At 31.1% G+C, this 14,323-nt stretch overlaps 2 protein-coding genes across 2 annotated transcripts; one reads left to right on the top strand and one right to left on the bottom strand.

The window, feature by feature from the left end:
• Positions 1 to 3,247: 3,247 nt before the first annotated feature.
• On the top strand, positions 3,248 to 7,457 carry HELRODRAFT_189490 (hypothetical protein; the record flags this gene model as incomplete). The annotated part of the gene is made up of 8 exons (XM_009029491.1): positions 3,248 to 3,722; positions 3,835 to 4,047; positions 4,425 to 4,601; positions 5,185 to 5,282; positions 6,017 to 6,213; positions 6,423 to 6,471; positions 6,970 to 7,116; positions 7,210 to 7,457. The coding sequence occupies 7 exons, from the start codon at positions 3,248 to 3,250 to the stop codon at positions 7,003 to 7,005; spliced, it is 1,245 nt and encodes a 414-aa protein (XP_009027739.1). The 3' UTR covers positions 7,006 to 7,116; positions 7,210 to 7,457.
• Positions 7,458 to 10,399: 2,942 nt separating this feature from the next.
• HELRODRAFT_95849 (hypothetical protein) lies at positions 10,400 to 13,212 on the bottom strand. Its single transcript, XM_009029490.1, has 2 exons — positions 12,829 to 13,212; positions 10,400 to 12,555 (listed from the first exon to the last, which is right to left on the bottom strand). Exons 1-2 carry the CDS (start codon positions 13,153 to 13,155, stop codon positions 11,341 to 11,343), a joined length of 1,542 nt encoding a protein of 513 aa, XP_009027738.1. The 5' UTR covers positions 13,156 to 13,212; the 3' UTR covers positions 10,400 to 11,340.
• Positions 13,213 to 14,323: the final 1,111 nt, after the last annotated feature.

Genomic DNA, 14,323 nt, shown 5'->3' with positions numbered 1-14,323 from the left:
TCATTCACTTATAAATCAAGCCCAACGTAGCTAACGTGCGTTGTACGGACACTAATTAAAAAAAACACAGAAAAATCTCTGCAAGCTATAGCTAGCTGATAAAAATCTTTTTGATCTGGCTTGCACTTGATTAATAAAAAATTAATATATGATGGGTTATTTTTTAGACAATGTACGGAATAATTAAATTATTTATTTAAAAAGTTGGCGAGTTTGCTAACTTTTGATTAAATAGTAACTTGAAAATTAGTGAAAAAAGCAAATACATTTAATTAAAAAATAACACACAAACATAAATAAATAATTTATAAATAAAGATACAACTAATGGCCACAAAGTTTAGTTGAAATAACTAATTATTTAACATTTTAACGCAATTTTTAATTTTTAACAGTTTATTTAAAATTAAATATTGTAATTTTAACAAATAAAACAATTATCTGTGAAATAAATTAAGTTGCTAAGTTCACTTTTAAATTAGCGTAAAACTAGACACCTGAGCCATTTTTTTGGATTTCATTCAGCAATCTATTAATTCATCATCACTGTTTGTTAATTCCGAAAAGGAGTTCGTTGTAATTCATTCAAAGACAGCGTTTTTATTGATTAAATTATAAAATTTGCGACATAATAAATAATTAAATTAATAACTATTTAACTATCTTATTATTCTTACAATCTTACTTAATAATAGTTGATCTTCATATTATAATATAACTCATATATAATTCATATAACTTTTAGTTTAGTATTTACTAAGTAATAAGTTAGATTATTTAGTAGTTGAAGAGTTTAGTAAGCTTAGTTCAGCTTCAGAGTAGATTTTGTTTGATTGGTTTGTTTTATTTTGTTTTGTTTCTTTCCTGTTTATTTCTGTAATAATGGTTTTAAGATGAAAATTAAATTATTTAAACATAAAGTTTAATTAATTTATTTTAATTTCACCTTAAAATCTTTAGTTTATAAAAGTTTAATAATTAAATCTAAAGGGGATACACCTCAATCTCAATCAATTTGATAATTATCACTCAATCAATTATCACTCAATCAATTATCGCTCAATTCATTTTTTAGTAAAGACTTAAATAGCTAAGTAAGTGAATAAAAGTAAATCTTTCTGGTAATTTTTAATTTTAGTTTGCTAATATAACATTACATACACGTAAGGAAGATTTTGAAAAAATTTAATCTAGTCATCACACATAGAGTAGATTCAGCATATCACACATACAGTACTTACCAGTGAGTCATTCACTTACTGTTACTCATTGGTTTTTTTCATTTGAGTGTTACTTTCAAGTTAACTATTATTACTTTATAATGTTTTTCTAAATGGTACCATGTACACATGTATACAAAATGCAAACATAAATATAATATATATATATATACCAACTATGATATATTTATATAGTGTCGGGTATGTTGTGCAATATGTACTATACAATACATACACATTATATACACATGAATATGATATATATATATAAACTTACTGGACCAAAAATTTGGGCTGAACTGCTTCTTCCTCAGTTACATGAAATCAAAAGTATACAACTCTTTAAAAGGAAGCTACGTAACTTTTTAACAAACTTAGATCCCGACACCACCATCTAGTTATCTGGGAAAGCATGTTCATGTAAGCATTGTGTGTGTCTAAGTGTGTGCGAATGTGGTTGCTTGTGTGAGTGTGTGTGAATGAGTGCTGTGCTTGTGTGAGTATGTGTGAATGAGTGCTGTGCTTCTGTGAGTGTGTGAATGAGTGCTGTGCTTGTGTGAGTGTGTGTTAATGAGTGCTGTGCTTGTGTGAGTGTGTGTGAATGAGTGCTGTGCTTGTGTGAGTGTGTGTGGATGAACAGGTGTGTGTTTACGTGAGTGTTTTTGTGCGCGTGAGTGAGTGTATGTGCTTCTGGCGTGGTATTTCTATAAGATAAGATTCAAAATTTAGAAGTTAGTCAAAGTGTTATTAAATTTTAAACTTCAAAACAATTTTGAAGTATTGAAATATCTATAACCTACATTATATTGTGTTTAGGTATATTGAACTTTTTTTTTTTGAATTATGTTTAATATTTCAGAACAGTTTTGAAATATTAGAATTACTCTTTATAATATGTTTGAGTACCTTGAATTCTTTTATTTGTTTAAAGCTACTCATTTATCATTATTACAAATTTACACTGGTGATCAGTACAAGAAGTCCAGATTTCTTTTTCGATTTCCAGATCATTTCCTTTCATTGATTTCATTTTTCTGATTTCATTGTTTGATTTGATGAAATAAAATGTCAAAATGTCAAAAATGTCAAAATATATATATATATATATATATATATATATATATATATATATATATATATATATATATATATATATATATGTAATGTGTAAGTTCAAGTACAGTTCATACATTACATCAAATAGTAACATATACATACACACACATACATACATACACACATATATATGCAAAATGATCAGCGTCAGATCAGGCGACAGCAGGGAACTGTTTTTCGCAACTAACCACATTTCGTGCTTGTTGCAGCGGTTCCTGCGTGTCTGTGTGCTTGAAAATATCCAACTGAATGCCGACATGTGCAATTAACGACAAATCAAAGTGTTAATCCATTTGTTACTTGATGTTTGACGGTTCAGTGTCACTCATCATGTTTTGGTTTTAACATACACACATATATATATATACATACATACATACATACAAACACTTTATTCATGATACAATAAACACATTATGTCACTAGTCACATTATGTCACTATTACTAGTACTCTAATTTGTATCATGTACACACATGTACATACAAAATACATATACACACACATACATATACACACACATACATACACACATACAATATATATGTACATATCTGTGGTATTTAATATGCTAGTATTCATAACTAAGTATTGTATATATTTTTAACATTTTGTAGTTTACAGCCTTGTTTATTAATAACCTGGCTTTCACTGCATGGTTATTTCACCATTATTAATTAGTAAATGGGATTTCCGAAAAGCCTTTTGTAATTTTTGTTTTATAATTACTTAATAATTTTTTAGCCATATAAATATGATTACTGTTACTGTTTCTCATACTTTATATAATAATAATTAAATGAAGGTCTAATGTTTTTAGAGTTGGTGATATTACAATTACAAAAGAACTTAAATTCAGAAGGAGAAGATTAATTTATTTGGCTAACTTTTATTCAGCAAATAAAAAAAAATTATGGCCAGTGTTCATCCAGCATCTGATCACGCCCCGCAGCCATTGGGCAATAGAAATAAGAGGAGGAAGAACCGAAACCAAAGACCACAAACAATTTCGTATGTCAATAAAGAAGCCGAAGAAGTGTTTGATTTATTTTGCTCGAAGCAAAAACCCAACAGTGCTCCGAATAGTTTCTCCTCTCAGGTCAGGCACACTACAACGTTGAAAGATAGACAAAAAATTTTGGACTATCTCCATGGAGGAAACGTGGAGAGAGATAAGGAGGTGGATTCAGAGAGAGATGATGAGGCCAAAATTGAAGAGCTGAACAAGAGAAAGAAAAAAAATTTGCTGAAGAGACTGAAGGAAAGGCTTATTTCACTAAATAAGAGGCAGCCGATAAAACCATTCAGAGAGAAGGATGTCAGTGCTGATGGCAAAAATAAAAAGATAAAATCATTTTTTCAATCGTTCAGGAAAAAAAAGAATAAAGGTTATTATTGTTTATTGAAAAAATTTTCATTATAATAATGATTAATTTTTTACCAAATTAATTCCATATTTCACAAATTAATCATATTATTTTTTATTTCCTTTTATTGTAGCACCAAATGAAATCCAGCAAAACATGATGGCCGTGCAGGATGATATGAGAATGCATAGCAAATCATCAACCGATGATTTCTTGGAACCTGGAACACCCATCATGCTAGTATCAGATTCTCCACCACGGCTGTCTCCCACCTCATCACCCGGGAAGAACCTCAGAGTGTCCAGAGGTGTTCATTCGGGATTTCAGTGTGACGGTGATGAAAATGGTTTAGATTTTGTTTCTTTATATTTTGATGTTGTTACAGATTCTTTTTTTGTTTGTTTGTGTTTCGTATCTAATTATCCATCTCCTTCAATTATGCTTCATTTGTGTTGATTTGGGTCGTGTACTAAGTTGTTCACTTTTTTTTCTTTTTAAAATGTTCTCACGCCAAAAGCCAGTTGATAAGGCCCATGTCCACGTATTAAAAAATCAATTATGAATTGTAGCTTAATTTCATTATTTAAATATAGAAATGTAGATGTGAATTTCATTTTAAATGTGAGTTTTTTTTTAAAAAAAAAAGATACTAACTTACACTAACATACCTAAGAAAACACCTAGCAATAGCATTTACATTATGAGAAAAATGGTTACAAAAAGGCACATCAGTGGATAAATTGTCGAAGAGGTTCGACTGGACAGTCGTGGTGTCGGAGGGGGCCAGTAGTAGGGATGTGCTCGAAGAGGAAAAAGTTGAGGTGGAGAAGAGTGACAAATCGCAAGTCTATGAAGATGTCGCTGAGAGGCTGAAGAAAATTTCAGAGGAGGCCCTTAAATGTTTGTACCATTTACACTGTGTTTTTGCTCTCTACTGATGCTTATGTTCTAGGTCTTTTTATTATATTATATTATAATTATAAATTATTATTTATATTCTAAATTATATTTTTATTTACTTAATTATTTATTTTCTTATTTTTTTTTAAATCTAGAAAATTACAATTTAATTAATTTCGCTATTTAATATCCTTTTAATATTTTTGACAGTGCATGGATCTTCGAATTCAGTTAGTGCCTATTTTAAAACTTTTTCTTCTTCTTCCTATTATTATTATTATTATTGTTATTATGGTAATTATTATCATAATTATTATTATTATTTTTTTTTGCTATTGTTGTCGTTTTTATATATTCATCATCATCTCCATTTTGGTTTTTCCATATCTAGTCTCCTCACATTTTTAACATATTTTTTTCCTCATAAATTGGAGATTACATTCATCATTTCACATTCTTTATGATAGCATAATTACCTACATGATCACCTACATAATCATAATGATTCAAATTAGCTTATTCGGTAAAATTGACTAACAAATGATCTTTACAATCCTAACAAATTAACAATCATCTTAACTAGGGATGCACCGAAGTTCGGCCCCGGCCAAAATCCGGCTTTTTTTTCAAATCCGGCCGGATTTGGTGGCCGGATTTAAGCGTCTATCAACTTTTAAAAATGTTATAAATAGAAAAAAAAATTTTATTGAATTCAATTAATTTTATGTCAATAAGTTAAAGGCTAAGGCTAAGCTAAAGGCATACATGACACATAATAACAACATCACCAATTGTGAGGTAATCTGGACAATTTTCTTTATGCTATAACATGGGTTATGCATAAATTATAAGCTGATCTTTGTGTAAAAGAACTTGTGCACGTGTATATACTATATATTGATAATTGCATATAACGGATCATATAGCTACATGATATATATATATATATATATATATATATATATATATATATATAGAGAGAGAGAGAGAGAGAGAGAGAGAGATACATAAGCACATAATTTAAGAGAAGTTAGGCTAGGTATACATGACACATAATTACAACATCACTAATTGTGCAGTGAGCTGGACAATTTTCTTTGTGCTTCAACTTGGGTTATGCAAATATGCATAAATTATAAGCTAATCTTTGTGTACAGAATTTGGCGTTTCATACAACTTATTCATATATTTGAATTAAATAACATGTTCAACATGTAGATAACCGTAAATGTGAGTATTTTTTCTAACTTATGTAAAATGGTAACTGAAATCCGGCCCCGGCTCCGGCCGGTTTTTGAATTTTAAATCCGGCCAAGTCCGGCCCCGGCCGGATTTGAAAAACCTAAATCCGGTGCATCCCTAATTTTAACGTTCATCATCATCATCAACATGATCGACAACTTTTCCATGATCAGCTGACTGACCTAGTTTGTCAAGTGACCCAGAATCTGGCCTATCAGCATTTCAGCAATGGCGTCAACCAGTTCATCAGACAATTCAACGACCCGATTACGATTCAAGTAGCCCTGACATTCGCCATCACCGAAAGGGCCATGAATTATGTGGGGTTTAATTCTAGGAATGCCCATATTATCAGGAACCATTTCTACAGGTTTGTCACTTCAACTGTCCTTGTTTTGTTCCTCTTAACTTCCATTTCTCCCATCTTATTATTTCATCATACATACCACGATGACAACATTCTCGAGGTTAACAATATTAATAATAACTATAATAACAACATAATTAATAATAATAATAATAAGAGTCGTTTTTTTAAAACTTATATATATTATTTTCCTCCTCGATGTTTTGTTCCAGATACTTTGGGATGAATTTTGCTCCACAGCTGGCAGAGGAGGGAGGATTGGTCAGTTCAGTTTTTTTTTTTAATATTTTTTACCTAAATGATATTAATATTATTCATTATAATTATATTTATTATTTTATTATTTTATTTTATTCTTACTTAAATGTTATTAATGTTAATTATTATGATGGTATTTTTCCCCTGACAATGTTGTTTGTTTTTAAATAAGTTTCCAGGATTTTAGTCGTTTTGTTGTGTGGTGGCTTTAAACATTAGTTTGCATCTGTGTGAAAATATATTAACTCACACAAATTATATTTATTTTTGGTTTGAACTTTGAAATTACACACACACACACACACACACACACACATATATATATATATATATATATATATATATATATATATATATATATATATATATATATATATATATATATATATATATTGTAATGTTGTTATCGTTATTACTATTGTTGTCGTTACCAGTATTGTTATTAAGTTATATCATGTTATTTTTGATATGCAATTATCATTTTTTTTTATTGCATTGCAGACACAACTTGTTGAAGAAATAGACATTGATCCCTGAGAAAGAAAACGATGCGAGTGACAGAGAATGAATGAGTGAATGAATTAATGAGTGGATGAATTAATGAATGAATAAATGATTGATTGATTGATTGATTGATTGATTGATTGATTGATTGATTGATTGATTGATTGATTGATTGATTGATTGATTGATTGATTGATTGATTAAATGAATGTCCGATTGAACGCATGAATTAATGAATGAATGAATGGGTGGGTGGATGAAAAGAATAAGTATGTAGAAATTGATTTGTGAATATAACATTTTTTTACCAACTCACCAAAAACATAACTCAGTTATTTATTGTAAGATGAAAAGAACGGTACAGACAGCATTAGAAATTGATTTTCTTGCGTACATCTACGTACTCTCTTTTCCTCTTGTTATTTAATGTTCTACCTTCTTATTGCTTTACAACAACAAAATTTTTTTTCATGTTTATAGTCAGTAATTGTCAGCAAGATAGATTAATTCATTATTATTATTCATTCGTATTCCCAAGTGCGTTTTCATAATAACTTAATAATTGCATACGAAACTTAACACAAATTTGTTCACAGTTGTTTCACCACTATTTGTTATATATTTTGTAACGTTTTAATAATTCGAATGTGTTTATAGGATCAATCTGCTATTTTTCTATATCTTTATAGATGATAAGATTGCAAAATTATCTCTATTATATTATATTGTGATCATCGTCATCATCATTCATATGATTTCAATTTAATGCTATTTTTGACTGCTAAATTTTTTATAAACACTGTGATATACGCAGGGTTTTGTCTTGATTTTTTCTCCTTTCCTATCTTTCTTTCTTTCTCTCCCTCTCTCTCTCTCTCTCTCTCTCTCTCTCTCTCTCTCTCTCTCTCTCTCTCTCTCAAATTAATATACTACCTTGCCTTAATTTCGTCCAATATATAATTTATGTGTCCATATCACTAATTGTTATTTTTATATTTGTTATATATAAATACATATGTACGTTTAGGACAATGCTGTGTTCAAACCCGTACACATACACACACGCGCGCGCACATACACACACACGTTTATGTGTTTATAACTGCATGTGTAGACATGCAATGTTTATCTGCTCATTTAACCAGTGTATAAATAATATTGTTTATATTTTTTACGTTTTGCTTAGACAAAAAATTATAAAATCACCTCAGTTATCTTGTCTCACCAAAAAAAATTATGATTTGCCTTGAAAAAAGTTTCGGATGAATGTTAACATCATTTGAATTGTCATCGGAAGAATTTGATGATGAGGAGGAGGAGGATGTGAGGGAGATGATGATGTTTATAAGGAGGAGGAGGATGACGATGATGGTGGTGGGTGGTGATAGCAATGGTAATGTAGAACAAGATGTAATGTTCAGTTCTCCGATTTTTCTCTACAAAATTTTGTTCACAGCCATGTTTTTTTTATCAGCCTCAATTAATTTTTTCCCAACTTTTTTTTCATTTCATACTTCCTAGGATTATTTTGGCAATCATTATCTAGGTATTTTAAATGTGTATTTCTCCTTGTGACTCAGTGTTATTATGATGGTACATTTTGATGTATTGTACCAGTACCTGCGATATTTGTATTGATATTTGTATTTCTGCTGTCAGTTTTTTATTAGTATTCAGTTTTATATTCTGTGTGCGTGTGTGTGTGTGTGTGTGTGTGTTTAATTATTATCAGATTGTTTCTACTTGTCGGTTTTTGTAATTTATTTGCGTGACCAATAACATCGTAGAAATTTTATTTATAGAGAAGTAAATGTTCATAAAATTTTTCAAGGTAGTCAATAATCATTTTTTACGAAATTTTGAAATTTGGTTGAGTGTCTGTGTTTGTATCTGTGATTTTATATGCCTTTTCATTAGCATTTTAATATTTGCCTCTGTGGTGTTTGTTGGATGACGATTTGATTGGGAGCGGTTTAGCTCAAAATGCATCTCACAGTTTCATAATATTTCTTGCGAATTGTTAATAAATAATTTTTGTTAAATTATTTAAATGTTAAACGAGTGACGCAATCAAATTTAATATTTGAAATGTCCCACGAACTTTCCATTTAAATTTTCATCTCACACTCCACGCATGACAACACTTGATTTCTAAATTAATTTTTTAATTATTTCTCGTTTTTTGTCCTTTTTTGTAATTTTAATATGTTTTTCTTTCTTTCCGTGGTATGCGTATATTATTGTACTAGTTGTGTATATAGCATTCAGTTTCATGGTCAGTATGATAGTCACAGTTACAAAATACCTGCGTCTGAGACTACTACTCCTTTGCTATTAATTCCTTATTTTATGTTTTGTTTTTAATTTGTAATTTAAATTAATTAAAGTTGAAAATAAATTTTAAAATGACGCTCCGTTTATTTTATTCCAGCTGGATCGATTCTATAGAATTCTGATTTTGGCCTCTTTTAAATTTACAGAATTGCAAAACATACATACATAAATACATACGTATGTACGTACATATGTACATACAGGTGCACATACATATGTACGTACATACATGCATAAATACAGAAAATTGAGTGCCTTTTAATCGTTCTGAGTAGATTGCAGTCTGAACATCTAGCACAAATTTGTATGCCTGATGCTATCTAGGCAGCATTAAACAACAAAAAAATGACAACGAAATAGTTTTGCTAGAAACGCATCCAAATAAAACTTTCTTTATTACACTTGAATCAAAATTCTCTTCATTACATTTACTAATCAAATGGAACATATAAAATAAATGCATTCAATCATCCACATTGTCTGTCTATACGTTCCCATCTGGTGCTAAATTTACTGCTATTTAATCGCCTTTGTATAAAATTCTTATCAATCCATCAAACGAGAAATACTGAAATACGTGTGTATGTGCACACGAGGTGAGTGTTTGAAAAAAATAGAGAGAGAGAGAAATTAGGAAGAGAGAAAAAGATAAAAACATTAGCAAACAGTCTTACAGGTAATAACCACTAAGAGAATGGGCATGTTCCAATTTAGAAATAATAAGTTCTTACAGAGAATATAATCTTATAATGTTTTCAATTAACTCAAAGCGTCGATTCCACACTGTGGTTATGTGTTGTGAATTTACATTCTTTTTTTAGATCATGAGTGCATGAATGCAGTGGCTAGATCCAGCTCTTCATCCTCCTAAATTCGCCACTACATGCATGCATGATGGTTTTTCATTTGATCATAAGCACTGAATTATGTGATGGTGTCAGTGAATAGTGTCAAAAACAGGTCAGTATACGTGTAAAAAACGAACGTTTGAAATTGAAAGAACAAAATTTCCTTTCAATTAAGACAATTTCGGTGTGCGATTATCGAGTTAATTCACAAATCGAACTTTTAATTAATGATCACAAATAAGTAAAAAATTTTTAGAAGAATGTTTACCCAAATTGTTTATACAAATTTCACAAAACATAAGTTATAAATTTGATAGCTGAAGATAAACAAATAAACATGAAACTATAAAATAAGAGTTTATTAACATATAAAATTGAATTAAGTTAATTAGATCATTGGGTACGGGAAAGTATTAATAAATTAGGTTATGCTGGAGAGTTTATGAACAGCGGATGGTAACATGAAATGAAGATTGGGTAAAGTTGTCAAAAGTCTACATCAAAAAACTCTTAAACGTCTATAATACTTTAATTGGATTAAGACTGCCAGAAATGCAATCGTTGATTAAAATCACGACATGTTTGGCGTTAGTTAGCTTCCTATTTAATTTTTCAGTTTCGAGTTCATAATCAAAATTTTTATTGTATATGTAGTTATGTAGTAGACACAGTATATGTATACTTGAGCATTTGACAACATACAGAACATATCTATTCGAACATCGAAGATGGTATAGGAATACCGAAAAAAGCTTTTCTGTTCTATCACGCTTAAAACTAAAGAAACTTTACAATGATTTGCGATCTACCGTTAGAAAAATTGAACAATTAATTAGGAAGCTAACCAACGCGGAGAATGCTATGATTTTCATCAATAATTGCAACACCTTATATTATAAATGCATATTACATTGAGTAACATATTGAGTGAAATAAATTTAAAAAATTGATAGAATTAAAAAATTGAAAACAGATGATTTACCATAAATTTTAACATTGTTTTAATGGAAAATTTTACCAAAACTTTTTAACAGATCAATACGAGAACGTGTAGCATAACATAAACATATTAAACAGAAACGAGTATAAACATATAACATGAGGTATATAGTGTATGAAATTCTGGCCATCAATCACAGAAAAAATAAAAATGCATTCATGTACTTGTGGCATGCGACTCGACTGTTTAGACGATTTCTGCACCGACCAATCTATTTGATTGTAATACTGAGCTTGTAGATTTTGCATTGGTTGATACTTTGCTGAAAGAATTCTTTTTATAAATGCGAGGTCTATTGCAGTTTTCATTGCTTTTGCCTGGACAAAACTTTTTAAAAAATTTAGTCCACAATTGTACGGTTTTTGGGGACCAGACCCAAATTCCACTGGCTGTTCCAATAACGAGTGACATGAAAATTTTTAAAACTTTCACCTCAACGGCTGGAATGGATTTTTCTAGAGAGCAATCAACTAATTGTTGATGGTTCAGTGAGTCGTCGAATTTGTAACAGGGAGTCAAATATGCTGCTGCCCTCCAATCACGGAAGTTCAACCACTCGAAAAACAAGCAGCCAACCACGCAAATATCTGGTAGTGTATAAAGGATGGAAAATATTCCGATTTTCATCATCAATTTTTCAAATTTTTTAACGTCCAAGCAACCATCCGATACTAAATCCTGCCTAATTCGAAACATGGCAACAAACCCGCCAATAATGAAATAAACTCCAATGATGAGAAAAACCATATTGGGGAAAAGGACAAATGTTAACAAAGAGTCCATATCTTGGTTGCCGACGAAGCAGAGACCGGTCAACTCGTCACCATCCAACCTGCGCATGGTCAGTACAATTGTCGTCAGAACAGCAGGCAACGTCCAGGATATTACGTGGAAATAATTGTTTGCTTTCTGCAGGGCTTCACGACTCCATTTCTTTGCGGCAGAAAAGTAAAAGGTCGAGGTGAGAATGACCCACCATATGCATCCGGCCATGTTGAAGTAATATAGAATGAGAAAGACCACCACACACCACGTATTTTCCAATCCTTCTTGAATTACGTAACTAACTTGATGACGAGATTCTATGCAAGAAACGTCACTCAACCCTCTTGCAAACCGTATTATATAACCACAGGAATACACCAAGCAGCACATGGATAAGTAAATAATTGGTCTCTCTGGATACTCAAATCGTGTGGTGTCCAAAATGAAAGTCAGGAAAGTAAACAACGTGGAAACCAAGCACAATACTGCCCACAGTATCATCCAAATTTCGGCAAATTTCTTATCGGTGAACCTGTACATGACATCAACTTGACATCGCGGAGCACAGGTGTCATTACTCATTCCTCTGATCATTATCTCCACATTTGTGTATCTAGGTGGACATTTAAAATCCTTCTCTGATGATATCTTGTAAATTGACGGACTGTCAGCAGATATTTGTCTGAGTGATCTAACAGTTGTTGTTGTTGTTGAACTTAAGCGCGGTTTTAACAAATCGTACAAATTGAATATGCTATCTTTATCATCGTTGTCGTCAAGAGAATCCAAATTGTTCACATTTGATGCAACTGCTTCATGTTGCTGTTGCTGTTTTGTTTTGATGTTGTTGTTGGCGTTGATCAGGTTATTGTTGTTAACGTACTTCCGCTTACCTACATCATAGTCAACTTTATCGTGGTAGCCAAGAGGAGGTTCGATACAGAGATTGGAATAACGATCGTTCTTTTCCGGCAACTTGCCACAGTCAAGAACATCTGGCCATTTGAGACTGACTTGGTGAAGAATTGGTTCACAATTTTCCTTCACACCCAAACACATCGATCTACAGGGTGGAATGATCAGTGTTTCGTCAACTTGCTCAGTACAAAATGGAAAATAAACTGAACATAGAAAGAACTTCAACCATGGACTGCATTTTGTTCTGATGAGTGGCACGAATTCGTACATCTGCAACTCTGCATCTCTCTGGTTCGTCTGTTCTGCAATGTTTGGCATGATGGTGAGGTTGTAGTTGACGTCTGAGCAGAGCACCGTTTGTATTCGCTCGCATTTCTGTGGCTCGCCTTCGAACTGATAGCCAACTACAAATTCGACTTTGTTCGTGACGGTGATGATGGCAATCAGAGCAAATAAGATTGTGATAATTGTGCTTGGTTTTGAGAACATCTGCTGATGGTTGCGCTTACTGAATGACGATGTGAAGAGAGATGAGGATGATGAAATATCCATTGTTGTTTTGAGTGAAAAGACCTGTGGTAAATTTTTTGAAAATAACTTTTGAACTGATAAAATTATTAATTTCTTATTTATGAATGATATCGTAATTTAATTGTGACGCCAATAATATTTTATAACAAATTTGTATTACAAATAATTGTTGTTAGTATCATAAAATCGATGCTTTTCAAATTAGCAAGCAACCCAATTAAAACAAACCTCACAACATCCACACACACACACACACACACACACACACACACACACACACACACACACACACACACACACACACATAGCAATTAGAACTACTATCAGACTTGTTAAAACTTACAAATATTATAAAGGTACGTCTGATTTTATCCTAATATCCAATCTGAAAATTTTTCAACATGGAAAGTTTTATATCATATCCTCTATTCTATAACATTCTATTATTCAGCAACGAATGGGCAAAAAATAAAATCCAAACATCATCGCGGAGAACAGAAGTTTAAATGCAAATGTAATCAAGTTTCAATTTTAATTGCATTTATATACACCTATACATTGGTGTGCATGATGTATGTTTATATATAAGCACATATACATATATATATATGTATATATATTTATACATGTATGTATATATACTACATATATGAATTCCGCAACATCATTTATATAGGCTAAGAAACAAAGGGTTTTACACAAATTATATAATACACTAGATATACACACGTGCATGTGAGCTTATATACTTAAATGTATTTATATATGTGTGTGTGTGTACGTGTGTGTTTGTGTGTTTTTAGTTATTTATCATTCACATACCTACAGCCAATCTTACCACACAAGCTCATTTGACGAACGAATACTAATACATACACACACGTGAATATACAAATACACATATGTACATTGATGTTCATTTATTTATATGCAAATCTGTGAGCATAAACGTGTT

This window comes from Helobdella robusta, assembly GCF_000326865.2.
Source record: "Helobdella robusta unplaced genomic scaffold HELROscaffold_6, whole genome shotgun sequence".
Taxonomy (NCBI): Eukaryota; Metazoa; Annelida; class Clitellata; order Rhynchobdellida; family Glossiphoniidae; genus Helobdella; species Helobdella robusta.
This window is presented reverse-complemented; position numbering and strand designations above follow the sequence as displayed.

Bases quoted from the DNA above. Each gene is read 5' to 3' on its own strand.
- HELRODRAFT_95849 (XM_009029490.1), bottom strand. From the start codon at position 13,155: ATGCCAAACATTGCAGAACAGACGAACCAGAGAGATGCAGAGTTGCAG. The intron at 12,556-12,828 runs GTTGACTATGAT...ATATCATCAGAG, and splicing joins CTCTTGGCTACCACGATAAA to AAGGATTTTAAATGTCCACC.